Source organism: Castor canadensis, chromosome 8 (assembly GCF_047511655.1).
Source record: "Castor canadensis chromosome 8, mCasCan1.hap1v2, whole genome shotgun sequence".
In the NCBI taxonomy this organism is placed as follows: Eukaryota; Metazoa; Chordata; class Mammalia; order Rodentia; family Castoridae; genus Castor; species Castor canadensis.
The window spans coordinates 151889850-151904082 of record NC_133393.1 but is presented as its reverse complement, the minus strand read 5'-3'; the positions used below and the strand labels follow the sequence as shown (position 1 = coordinate 151904082).

At 40.7% G+C, this 14233-nt stretch overlaps 1 protein-coding gene and 1 pseudogene across 10 annotated transcripts in view; one reads left to right on the top strand and one right to left on the bottom strand.

The window, feature by feature from the left end:
- Positions 1-14233, top strand: part of Tcf20 (transcription factor 20) — a 179980-nt gene that overhangs the window by 156075 nt on the left and 9672 nt on the right. For all 10 annotated transcript variants that reach the window (XM_074084605.1, XM_074084604.1, XM_074084602.1 and 7 more), the window contains exon 3: positions 7829-7922. In XM_074084605.1, coding sequence (XP_073940706.1) covers positions 7829-7922 — 94 coding nt within the window. The remainder of the gene's footprint in view (positions 1-7828; positions 7923-14233) is intronic.
- On the bottom strand, positions 9353-12480 carry LOC141425608 (Y-box-binding protein 1 pseudogene; annotated as a pseudogene).

Here is a 14233-nt window from a genome sequence, read left to right as displayed (position 1 = left end):
CAGAATGATGTTCTCCAGTTCCATCCATTTACCAGCGAATGATAACATTTCGTTCTTCTTCATGGCTGCATAGAATTCCATTGTGTATAGATACCACATTTTCTTAATCCATTCGTCAGTGCTGGGGCATCTTGGCTGTTTCCATAACTTGGCTATTGTGAATAGTGCCGCAATAAACATGGATGTGCAGGTGCCTCTGGAGTAACAGTCTTTTGGGTATATCCCCAAGAGTGGTATTGCTGGATCAAATGGTAGATCGATGTCCAGCTTTTTAAGTAGCCTCCAAATTTTTTTCCAGAGTGGTTGTACTAGTCTACATTCCCACCAACAGTGTAAGAGGGTTCCTTTTTCCCCGCATCCTCGCCAACACCTGTTGTTGGTGGTGTTGCTGATGATGGCTGTTCTAACAGGGGTGAGGTGGAATCTTAGTGTGGTTTTAATTTGCATTTCCTTTATTGCTAGAGATGGTGAGCATTTTTTCATGTGTTTTCTGGCCATTTGAATTTCTTCTTTTGAGAAAGTTCTGTTTAGTTCACATGCCCATTTCTTTATTGGTTCATTAGTTTTGGGAGAATTTAGTTTTTTAAGTTCCCTGTATATTCTGGTTATCAGTCCTTTGTCTGATGTATAATTGGCAAATATTTTCTCCCACTCTGTGGGTGTTCTCTTCAGTTTAGAGACCATTTCTTTTGATGAACAGAAGCTTTTTAGTTTTATGAGGTCCCATTTATCTATGCTATCTCTTAGTTGCTGTGCTGCTGGGGTTTCATTGAGAAAGTTCTTACCTATACCTACTAACTCCAGAGTATTTCCTATTCTTTCTTGTATCAACTTAAGAGTTTGGGGTCTGATATTAAGATCCTTGATCCATTTTGAGTTAATCTTGGTATAGGGTGATATACATGGATCTAGTTTCAGTTTTTTGCAGACTGCTAACCAGTTTTCCCAGCAGTTTTTGTTGAAGAGGCTGCTATTTCTCCATCATATATTTTTAGCTCCTTTGTCAAAGATAAGTTGCTCATAGTTGTGTGGCTTCATATCTGGGTCCTCTATTCTGTTCCACTGGTCTTCATGTCTGTTTTTGTGCCAGTACCATGCTGTTTTTATTGTTATTGCTTTGTAATATAGTTTGAAGTCAGGTATTGTGATACCTCCTGCATTGTTCTTTTGACCGAGTATTGCCTTGGCTATTCGTGGCCTCTTGTGTTTCCATATAAATTTAATGGTAGATTTTTCAATCTCTTTAATGAATGTCATTGGAATTTTGATGGGAATTGCATTAAACATGTAGATTACTTTGGGGAGTATCGACATTTTTACTATGTTGATTCTACCAGTCCATGAGCATGGGAGATCTCTCCACTTTCTATAGTCTTCCTCAGTCTCTTTCTTCAGAAGTGTATAGTTTTCCTTGTAGAGGTCTTTCACATCTTTTGTTAGGTTTACACCTAGGTATTTGATTTTGTTTGAGGCTATTGTAAATGGAATTGTTTTCATACATTCTTTTTCCGTTTGCTCATTGTTAGTGTATAGAAATGCTAATGATTTTTCTATGTTGATTTTATATCCTGCTACCTTGCTATAGCTATTGATGATGTCTAGAAGCTTCTGAGTAGAGTTTTTTGGGTCTTTAAGGTATAGGATCATGTCGTCTGCAAATAGGGATATTTTGACAGTTGCTTTACCTATTTGTATTCCTTTTATTCCTTCTTCTTGCCTAATTGCTCTGGCTAGGAATTCCAGTACTATGTTGAATAGGAGTGGAAATAGTGGGCATCCTTGTCTGGTTCCTGATTTTAGAGGGAATGGTTTTAATTTTTCTCCGTTAAGTATAATGCTGGCTGTAGGTTTGTCATATATAGCTTTTATAATGTTGAGGAACTTTCCTTCTATTCCTAGTTTTCTTAGAGCTTTTATCATGAAATGATGTTGGATCTTATCAAAGGCTTTTTCTGCATCTATTGAGATGATCAAGTGGTTTTTGTCTTTGCTTCTGTTAATGTGGTTTATTACGTTTATTGATTTTCGTATGTTGAACCACCCCTGCATCCCTGGGATGAGGCCTACTTGGTCGTGGTGAATAATCTTTTTGATGTGTTGCTGAATTCGGTTTGCCATTATTTTGTTGAGGATTTTTGCATCAATGTTCATTAAGGAGATTGGCCTATAGTTCTCCTTTTTGGAGGTGTCTTTGCCTGGTTTTGGGATAAGTGTAATACTGGCTTCATAAAATGTGTTTGGCAGTTTTCCTTCCCTTTCTATTTCGTGGAACAGTTTAAGGAGGGTTGGTATCAGTTCTTCTTTAAAGGTCTGATAGAATTCAGCAGAGAATCCATCAGGTCCTGGACTTTTCTTTTTGGGGAGACTCTTGATTGCTGCTTCAATTTCATTTTGTGTTATTGGTCTATTCAGGTGATTAATTTCCTCTTGGTTCAGTTTTGGATGATCATATGTATCTAGAAATCTGTCCATTTCTTTTAGATTTTCAAATTTATTTGAATATAGGTTCTCAAAGTAGTCTCTGATGATTTCCTGGACTTCCATGGTATTTGTTGTTATCTCCCCTTTTGCATTCCTAATTCTACTAATTTGGGTTTTTTCTCTCCTCATTTTAGTCAGGTTTGCCAGGGGTCTATCGATCTTGTTTATTTTTTCAAAGAACCAACTTTTTGTTTCATTAATTCTTTGTATGGTTTTTTTGGTTTCTATTTCGTTGATTTCAGCTCTTATTTTTATTATTTCTCTCCTTCTATTTGTTTTGGGATTTGCTTCTTGTTTTTCTAGGAGTTTGAGATGTATCATTAGGTCATTGATTTGGGATCTTTCAATCTTTTTAATATATGCACTCATGGCTATAAACCTTCCTCTCAAGACTGCCTTAGCTGTGTCCCATAGGTTCCGGTAGGTTGTGTTTTCATTTTCATTGACTTCCAGGAACATTTTAATTTCCTCTTTTATTGCATCGATGATCCATTCTTCATTAAGTAATGAGTTATTTAGTTTCCAGCTGTTTGCATGTTTTTTGTTTTTTGTTGTTGAGTTCTACTTTTACTGCATTGTGGTCAGATAGTATGCATGGTATTATTTCTATTTTCTTATATTTGCTGAGGCTTGCTTTGTGCCCTAGGATATGATCTATTTTGGAGAAGGTTCCATGGGCTGCTGAGAAGAATGTATATTGTGTAGAGGTTGGATGAAATGTTCTGTAGACATCTACTAGGTCCACTTGATCTATTGTGTATTTTAGATCTTGGATTTCTTTATTGAGTTTTTGTTTGGATGACCTATCTATTGATGATAATGGGGTGTTAAAGTCTCCCACAACCACTGTGTTGGCGTTTATATATGCTTTTAGGTCTTTCAGGGTATGTTTGATGAAATTGGGCGCGTTGACATTGGGTGCATACAGATTGATGATTATTATTTCCTTTTGGTCTATTTCCCCTTTTATTAGTATGGAGTGTCCTTCTTTATCTCGTTTGATCAATGTAGGTTTGAAGTCTACTTTGTCAGAGATAAGTATTGCTACTCCTGCTTGTTTTCGGGGGCCATTGGCTTGGTAAATCTTCCAGCCTTTCATCCTAAGCATATGCTTATTTCTGTCGGTGAGATGAGTCTCCTGTAAGCAACAAATTGTTGGATCTTCTTTTTTAATCCATTTTGTCAAACGGTGTCTTTTGATGGGTGAATTAAGTCCATTAACATTAAGTGTTAGTACTGATAGGTATGTGGTGATTCCTGCCATTTAGTTATCTTAGTTGTTTGAAGGTTTGATTGTGTGTACCTAACTTGATGTTACTCTCTACTGTCTTGCTTTTTCTTATCCTGTGGTTTGGTGCTGCCTGCCTTTTCATGGTTAAGTTGGGTGTCACTTTCTGTGTGCAGGATCCCTTGCAGAATCTTTTGTAATGGTGGCTTTGTGGTCACATATTGTTTTAGTTTCTGCTCATCTATTTTGAATGATAGCTTTGCTGGGTAGAGTATCCTGGGGTTGAAGTTATTTTCATTCAGTGCCCGGAAGATCTCACCCCACGCTCTTCTTGCTTTTAATGTTTCTGTTGAGAAGTCTGCTGTGATTTTGATGGGTTTACCTTTGTATGTTACTTGTTTTTTCTCTCTTACAGCCTTCAATATTCTTTCCTTAGTTTCTGAACTTGTTGTTTTAATGATGATATGTCGTGGAGTAGTTCTATTTTGATCTGGTCTGTTTGGTGTCCTGGAGGCCTCTTGCATTTGTATGGGAATATCTTTCTCTAGATTTGGGAAATTTTCCGCTATTATTTTGTTGAATATATTACGCATTCCCTTCGCTTGCACCTCTTCTCCTTCTTCGACTCCCAAGACTTCAACTTTTAGAGCAGCAGATCTCAAACTAGAGCTAGTATCAGAATCACTTGAGGGAGGGGGAGGAGAGGGAAGGGATTAAAATACAGACTGCTGACCCCACCCCCAGAGTTTCTGACTCAGCTTTTTAACTCTTATTGAAGGGTCACCTCATTAGTTTTCTCCAAGCTCTCAAATGTGGCAGACGTTGCATTCTGTCAGACCAATTTTCAGTGCTTACAGTATGCCAGGCCCTGGGGATACAATAGTGGACCTCACAATTGAGGGGATGAATAAGCATGAGTAAGTAATACTGTAAGCATGAGCCACGGGGCACAGTGTGGTAGGGTGTGTGATCTAGAACCTATGGTCATCCAAGTGCTAACATGCTCAGGCCCAGTTGCTGTGGTGCTGGAGGCTGCTCTGAGATGCTCATTACGCAGCCTGGTTATTCAGGTCACTTACCTCTCAGAGAGAAAAGCTGCTGTGGGAGTGAAGAGGTACTGGGAATTCTCCCTTGGAGCCTCCCTTTGAGAAGGATTAGAGGCTTCTAGTTGATTCGGCTCCTGCAGTTTGCTACTTTGTCATCACACACTACCTTTGAGACGGTGACAAGTGCTGGTAAAGGGTCAGTCTGGTGTCTGTTTAAACCTACCCGGTAACAAATAATGCATTTCATAATTTATTTCCCAAGTTCATAGTATCAAGAAATGCCAGGTTCTTGTTAGACTTGCAAAGCTTTTATTCCCTTCCATAATAAATGAGAAATTCCCTATTAAAAGGTCATTCTTTCCTTCATCAGAAGTTTGTGCTGTTACTTATTTAAAAAAAAAGTATCTTGATTTAGAAACCATGCCTGAAGCCCCACTGTGGGTGGTGGTGTGTGAGGAGCCACAAGTTGTGTGGATTCACCGAGTATCGGTCAGAAGCCAAGGACATTTGCTATGCAGTGACTTTATTATATTTTATTTGCAGTATTGGAGAGTGAGTACAAATTATTTCTTTGGGTACAAATAAAGAATAAAAGTCTAATTGGAATTGATACTGGCCTGGGCACTGTTTTGAGGATAGGAGTGGGAAATACACAAGGAAGTTTTTATTTTTGTTTGTTTGTTTGTTTTTGGTGGAACTGGGGTTTGAACTTAGGGCCGTGGGCTTGCTAGGCAAGTGTTCTAGCACTTGCCCTTAGCCCGTGATAGGGAAGATTTTTATGGAGGTAAATTTTATCTTTATGTTCCTGGCATATAGGAGGTGCTTTTAAGATGTGAGGTTGTTGAGCGAATGAAGGAGACTAGAAGGCAGCGTGGTATGGTGTGAATGTTGAACTTGGGGTCAGGAGAAAAAGCTGTAGTTATAAGTTCTGTGATTTTCCAGCTGTGTGATCTTCAGCAGTCCTTTTGCTTTAGCCTCTGTTTCTTCAACTAGTAAAAAGGACATTGGAAGTCCCTTCTTCAGGGATCTGTGATGCCAAAATTGTCCTAATGAAAAGTGAGTGAAATTGTGGTTGTTCCCATGAGGGAGACATTTGTTACACTGGAGAATGTAAAAGGAAAATAAGCAGTCACTTATGTCATGAACTTCTCAGGAAGTTAGTTTTCTGTTTTCCACCTGTTAGTTTTCTGTCATGGCCATGACACGTACACACACTGGTTACCTTCCAGTTTTGCAGGTTACAAACCTAACATAGTATCCACTGGACTGGAATTCAGATGTCAACTGCTCCTTTCTGGAGACTCTAGGGAAGGGTTTGTTTGCTTGGCTTTTCCAGCTGTTTTAGCTGACCACATTCCATGGTCTCCTTCTTCCATATGCAAAGTCAGCAGCCTTGCATCTCTATGACCCCACTCCCATTTCCACATCTTCCTACAGTCCCACTCTGGGACAGAATCTTTGCTTTTGTGAGCTCACGTGTTTAGAATGGGCCCCGTGGATAATCTAGCACATCTCCCTAGCTCTTGGTCTTAACTAATCACACCTGCAAAGTGCCTTTTACCATGTAAGGTCGAAGGTTCTGGGATTCAGATGGACATTGTTGGGGAGTGTAATTCTGCCTTCAACATCCATGATCTATTGATTGCTCTGTGGGGGAACAATGGTGGAGAAAGCACTAAATGCCTCTCATGAAACCTGGAATCCAGCCAGTCATTGTGTCTCTCTGGGTCTGTGTTCTACGTATTCAAAAAGTTGGGGAGGTGATTTGAGTTCTGTAACACATCTTGTGTTGTTTACAACACACGTTGAGGTGGGGCCTGAGAATATACATTTCAAGCAGTTCCCAGTTGCTACCAGAGCTGCTGGTCTAGAGACCACATTTTAAAAAACTCAACTAAACTGTGTTTCAAGTGCTTTCTCTAAAGCCCAAATGTACCTTGCAGGTTCTTTCCTCTTTGGGTGCAGTGTAGTAAGTTAATCGTGCTTTTTAATTGAAAGAAGCAGGTATCATTTTATGAGTTAACCAATGTCCATTGCTACAGCTATCCTGACACAAAGTGTACACTTGGTCTCCTATTGCTGGCCTTCCAGGAGCTTGAGCCAGCTCAAGTGTAACCACTCAGTTACGTGTCTGGTTAATTTTCTTGGGTATACTACAGCCACACCCAGAAGGATAGAGTCTGCATCCTTCCTAATAGAGCCACATGTGGTTGAATTTTACGAATATGGTTGTGGCTGATGGAACACGTATTTCCTATGCTAGCAGGATGAGCACTTGAGCAGCAAGCACATCACAGGGATGACAGAGACATGCCCCACTTTAAGAAAACCTGACCACATAAGGAGGAGCATCACAATTTCAGAATAGTGTCTCACTTAGCCAGAAATTCATGGCAGGTTTTCTAGTGCATTTAAAATAGGATTTATGTATAAAAATACCATTTGCATACAGGAGCCTATATTTTCTGAAAAGGGAAATATACTTGTATTGGGCATTTGGGGTAAGTAGATCAAAAATAAAAATAAAATCTTGTAAGAGCTAGAAACCAAATTCCACTTTTAATTCTAAAATTTAAATTCCACTTTATATATATATATATATATGTGTGTTTATTTTTATATATATATACTACCTTAACCCTTCACTCCTACCCCAGATTTCCACAGCAGAAATAAACAGGCAGGATCTGCAGGCAGCTCATGAGAGCAGGGAAGAAATGAGCAACAGAGTATGTGAATGGCTGGACACCAGAGACAGCAGAGGTGGGATTAGGTGCCCTACCCCCCTGGCACATTCACTGTGTACTTGTAAGGTCACCTTATCTTGCCCCAGTGTATTGTTCCATTTGATTCGAGAGCATTGTTGGGGCTAGCCATAAAACATGTTGCTGGATCACTTCCCATGGTGTAGTCAGTGAGTGGCAGTTAGAGATCAACCAGCCACCCCATCCTGCCACCACAGACTCCGCCAACCATAGAGGCATATGCTGAAGTCTAATTGATGAGGTAAGAGGAAGGCCTGTAGGAGAGGGACAGATCTGGAATACTGACATGCCTGCTTCCTTCTTTTCAGAAATGCTCCCACTGCCAGGAGGCTGGTGCCACCCTGGGCTGCTACAACAAAGGCTGCTCCTTCCGATACCATTACCCGTGTGCCATTGACACAGGTAAGTGGGACCACAAACCCTTGTCCGGAGCATTCCAAAGAGTAGGACATGCACCTTGGTCACCTCCCCATTATATTTCTTTTTATCTGTGCTTTACCCTCTTCTATTTGTAAATTCTAAAAGAGTGCAGAGGGGAATACAAAAGAGTAAAATGGAATTAATTTTTTTTCTTTTTTCTGGTATTCTTTCAAATGAGGTAATTTTTAACTTAACAGTTTTATTCATCTAATTCACACATGATTCATCTGTTCAAGTCTACAATTCATTGGCTTTAGTATATTCACAAAGTTAAGCCAACCATTGCCCCAGTAGATTTTAGGACATTTTGTCACCTCATTAAAAAATTACCCATTAGCAGTCATACACCTTTTTTCTGCTCCTTCCAGATCTGGCAAACACTCATCCACTTTCTGTTTCCATGGATTTGCCTATCTGGACATACTGTATAAGTGATTCATATCATATGTGGCTTTTTGTGACTGAATTCTATCACTTACCATACAATTTTGAAGGTTAATCCATGGTGTTAGTACTACATTCATTTTCATTGCCAAATAATACTTTATTGTAAAGGATATACATACTGTGTTTTATTTTTTCATTCAGCAGTTGATTGATACTAAGCTGTTTCCACACTGTTTGACAACTATGAATGCTGCTGCTGTAGAACATTGACATGCAAGTCTTCGTGTGGACATGTTTTCAGTTCTCTTGGGTTGCTCGGTTTTATGGTAGCTCTCATGTTTAAGCTTTTGAGGAACTGCCACACTGTTTTCTGCAGTAGATGCACCATTTGATGTTCTCACCAGCAATATATTACAGTTCTAATTTTTCAGGTTCCTTCCTGACACTTGTTGTTATCTATCTATCATCATTAATTATTATCATCATCATCCCAGTGCGTATGAAATGGCATCTCTTTGATTTTGATTTGTATTTCACTGATCTTCAGCATTCTTCCACATGCTTACTGGCCATTTAGACACCTCCTTTTCAATGTTAGTTTTTGGAGTTTTTTGACAGTTATCTAAGACCTTCCTTTATTAACAGGTACTTGGAGTTTGTTGACTTTTTTTTTTTTTTAATAAATTTCTAAACTATTTTTACCGATTAGAAACGAAGTTGTTAAAAGTCTCAGCTTGACCAGACATAAAGCAATTTAAAATCTTTTAAAGATGTATTGAGAAAAACCAGGCTTTTAAAAAAACATGTTTGTCCTTACCAAAAAGAGATGTTTTTAGATAAAAATAATAAAAACCCCATGGTGCATAGATAATGCAGATAGTTGTAGTTATCTGGTCAACAGGCAAATAGTAAGCACTTAAGGTCTTCAGCTCTAATCTTTTGTTCATTTCTTTGTGCTAGAATTTCATATTCATTCCTTCTTGTTGGATGACTACAGGATAGTGGTATAGATGATAAGCTCACATTTACTCAGCCCCTCCCTGCTCAGCCTCAGGAGATAACTGCTTTTGTAAAACTCTGACATCTTGTGGTTTAGGGTTTTCTGGGCATCTGCCTAAGTAGTTAAAGTTGCGGAGTTACGAGTGTTGAGGTGGCTGCTGACCTTGGGTCTCAACACCTTGATTTTCTTTATCGTCTTCGTTGTCATCCTCTCTAGGCTCTTTGGCAAGGAGGGTCACTGTGGAATTGTGGACTATAACCCTGATACATGTTTTGTCCCACCAGTCTACTTTGTTCTGTCAGCACCTTCCATTACTTCTCCCTGCACAGGAGGATTGGAATACTGTGGTCAGTGCCTTTAAGATCTCCACATAGAGTGAGGTGAGAACCTTTACCTCAGGTAGGGCCTGCATTGTTGAGTCTGGCCTTCAAGAGCACTCTCTGATCCCTCATTCTTTTCCTCACCCTCACTATTCTGGTAATTCTGCCAGTGATTGCTGGAGGACCCTAGAACATGGACAGCATCTATAATGGTTGTGATCTACTGCATATTTACCGCCTTGAAATGGACTTCACCAGGGCCTGTAACATTTGCTGCCTCCACCCTCTACAGTCTCTCCATGGCCTATACTGTGAAGGTCCTTCCTGAGTTATTCTTTAAGACAGTCTGGTGTATAGAAACGTCTTCCTGGTATTCATAGTGATGAAACCATATCCATTTCTTACACTGAAACATTTTAGTGTTCCCACAACATTCATTTCAATGATCTTCTTGTCCCTGCCACATGAGGCCTCCAGGGCCACCACTCCCTCTGCGCCAGTGCTATGGTGCCAGGCTTGGTGTCAGCAGCACTGAGGACGGGCAGGCCACAATGTTGGGTGTCAGCTTTACTGGCGCCAGCTGCAGCAGTTGCTGCTCTCCTGGGGTGTGATGGTGACCAGGCCTGTGGTGGTGACAGGGCTGCTCAGAGCTCTCTGGATTCCGGTCTCCGCTCCCACTACTCATCAGACTCTCAATGTTTTAAGAATTCTTTGCATTTCTGGATTCAGACCGCTTAACAGGTTTGCAAATATTTTCTTTCATTCTGTGAATTCTCTTTGCATTTTTTTTGGGGGGGCTGAGCAGTATTGGGCTTTTTTTTTTCCTAGCACTAGGGTTTGAACACAGGGTTTCATGCTTGCTAGGCAGTATTCTACCACTTGAGCTACCCTGCCAGCAGTACTGGAGTTTTGAATTCAGGGCCTTGGGCTTGCTAGGCATGTGCTCTACCACTTTAGCTATGCCCTCACCCCTTTTTGCTTTAGTTATTTTTTGGATAGAGTCTCAAGTTTTTGCCAGGGGTTGGCCTCATACCACAAGCTACCATGTTGAAAATAACTGGCTGTGGCTGTATGGACATCTCTGGATGCAGTGTCTGGATTACTGCAACTTTGTAATAGGTTTTGAAATTGGAAAATGTGAGTTTTCTAATTTTGTTCCTTTTTCTCAAAGTTGTTTTGACTATTTTGGGTCTGTCACCATTCCATAGGAATTTTAGGATCAGCTTACCTATTTCTGTGAGGAGCAGGCTGTTGAAATTTTGATAGGTTTTGCATTGAATATATAGGTGAACTAGCAACTATTGTCATTTAACAGTATTACATCTTCTAATTTATGACCATGGAATAGCTTCCAATTTAGATATTTTATTTTTTAGTACTACTATAAATAGGATTATTTTATTTTTTTAATTTTTGCATGGTTTGATGTGAGTGTATAGTAATACTTTTTTTTTTTTTTTTTGGTGGGACTAGAGTTTAAACTCAGGACTTTGTCCTTGCAAAAGCAGGTGTTCTACCACTTGAGCCACACCTTCAGCACATTTTTGCTCTGGTTATTTTGGAGATAGTGTCTCTTGCACAAGCTGGCCTCAAAACATGGTCCTCCCAACCTCAGCCTCCCAAGTAAGTAGGATTACTGGCACAAGCCACTAGCTCTTTTTTTTTTTGTGGTACTGGCGATTGAACTCAGACCCACAAGCCCTCTACCACTTGAACCACAACCCCATTCCATTTGCCTTTAGCTTGTTTTTGAGACAGGGTCTCATACTTTTGCCTGGGCTTGTTTCAAATTGCAATCCTCTTATCTCTACCTCCCACATAAGTAGGATTACATGTGATTACATGTGTACCACACTCAGCCCCTGTACTTTTTTTTTATATTAATCTTATGCCCTGCCATTTTGTTCAACCTGTTGATTAGTTCTAATAATTTGTAGTAAAGTCCTGTATGTATATGATCACAACATCTATAAATTGAAATAGTTTTACTTGTTCCTTCGTAATCAGATATCTTTTATTTCTATTCCTCACCCCTTTCCTTCTTTCTGTCTTCCCTTTTCTCCCCTCCCCTCCATTTCTTATAAGGATTTACTGTTTATCCCAGGCTAGCCTGGAATTCGGTGATCTTCCTGCCTTAGCCACCCTAGTACTGTGATTTTAGATGTGTACTATCACACCCAGTTTTTTGTTTGTTTGTTTGAAATAGAGTCTTACTATATAGTTCAAGCTGCTCTCAAACATGTAGCACCATACCTTGCCTAACTGCCCTAGCTAGGACCTCTAGTAGAATGTTGAATAGAAGTGTCAAGAGCTGACATCCTCATCTTGTTCCTGATCAAGCAATATGAAATTGGCTGCTGAGGGAGCTCCAGCCTCGTTGCAGTTTGTACAGTGTTAGGAGCTGTCTTGATCAAGTCCAGGCAATACGGTTGAGATTCTTAGGAGAGGGCCAAAAAGTAGTGGAAACATCTTTCTAAGGAAAGCTTGCCAGACTGCCTCTCCACCAAGACTGAAAGCAAGGCCTCCTTTATTAGGTAAGAGTTAATAAGTAATTGATTTCTATCACTTTCCAGCCTGTGAGCATGTGCCTGGCATTAAGCTGGTGGCTGAGTATCCAGTGAGAGGGAGTCTCTGGGCCACAGGCGAGATAGAGTTCTTGGTCCTCCAGTTTCTGCCACAGCTGCTGCTGTGAGTGCAGAAGTGGTACTAAAGAAGAAGCTTTGGATGTGAAGATGATCTGACTGTGACATCTGTCATCCTATTGACTGCCAGGGTTGACAGATCTGACTTACTAGACCGGTGTCCCCTTCTTCCCTTGCTGCTTCCCGTGCATCCTTTCCAAAGCTAGGTGAAGAAGACAAACTTCCTCTATAAAGAAGGACTATTCTTTGGTCAATATATACAAGTAGTTGTGCTCCCCTGCTAGAACCTCCAAACAAACTCTTCAAGAAGAAGCTTCACAAAAGGATCATGTCACAGGCATTTCAGTCTTTTTGATGACCTGAGTCACCAGGACCCACAGGCCTGCACTACTTTTTGGGGATGTGAGTGTTTATTCCACAGCCTTCTCAGGATTTCTGTTCTGTGTGATCTGTGTTACAGACAGGAAAGGTGTTCATTGATTGACTTTCTAATCATAACCAAAATAAGTCTCTGGGTTTAGGGGGCCCTAATCTCTCTGTAGAGTAAGGAGCCATGTAACATTTTCATCTCTACTTTGCTGTCAACCACCTAAACCTTTAAAGGGTTTGTTGATGTCTCTGAAAACTTTTATGGCTGGGATGTCCCCATAGAAACAATCTTTGTCTCTTGAGGATCTCTGGCTCCTGCAGCTCCCCCACCTGCATGTTTGACATCATCATTAGCTGTTCATGCTGCCTGCTAACCATCACAGGCACAGGGTTTGGCTGCAAGCAGAGGACACAGTAGTAAGAACATGAGCTCTGGCTTAAAAGAAATGTTTTAGTGTACTTAATGTAATGAACCACAGCAATTAAGAAAGATGGAAAAAGAGGCCTGTGATAGCCCATGAATAATTCTGCTGTGCATAAAAGAATCTTGCCTGGAGGGTTTTTTTCTTTTACTCTCCTGAAGAACCACAGTTAGAACTTTGACTCTGCAGCCACCTTTGCAGCAGCATCCTAAAGTTGCTCTTTCTGTTGTAGACTTCAATCTTGTGGTAGTGAGGTCAAAGCCCTGGGTAGGTTATTATGGAGCACAGGTCTGGCTCCTTCATGAAGGGACTGCTGTCTGCACCATAGAGACAGTCCCTGTGGCTGGTTATGCCCTTCATACCCTCTGTATGCTCCAGGAACTTAAACCTGCCCTCAGCAAGGCTGGGCCCCAGCCTTGAGACTCTCTAGTGTGAGCACTGGCACAGACTCAGCTGAGCTAGAGACAGTGTCTGGTGCCCAGCAGATTCAAAGGACATTAGACCTCTTTCTCTTTGTTTTTCTCACCTTATTCTTAAGGTCACCCTCCTCAGCTTGAGGTCTATGTCAGTGGTGTGATTGTCTGAATTTTTTTGGAGCTTGGAGCTCTCAGCTTAGAAATAAATGGTATTTTCTGTGGTGTGTGGGGAGTGATGTTTGTTTCTGAAGCCATTTTGTTAACTAGGCTACTTAGTGAGTCTTATCAGCTTGTGTGATGACCAGCAATCTGTTTGCTTTATTCTGTCCTGTAGAAATGCTGACCAGGCCTCTGGACGGTGTAGGATAGTGCCCTGGGTCTTAGAGAAAATAAATTGGGAGACTGACAGCTGGCCACATGGGGGGCCAGGCACCTCTCAGAGTCACCACAAGAAACTTCACTGCACTTCTTTCACTCTTTGCTCTCACCTCAGCAGGGCCTGGTTGGAGGCAGCAGAGAAGAGGCTCCTCTGTACCCTTCCAGGTTTCTTAGCTCTCTAGCTATAGTTCTGACTCCTGCCGGGAATGGGAATTACAGTTCTGATGGCCTGTGGATCTGTATGAGAACAGAAAAGTCCATTTGTCTATCGTGTTCTGCAAGGGCGAAGGTGGGCACTGTGTCTGGCAGACTTCTTTAGGAGACTTCCATTTTCAGAAGTACCTAGTTATATGTTGCTC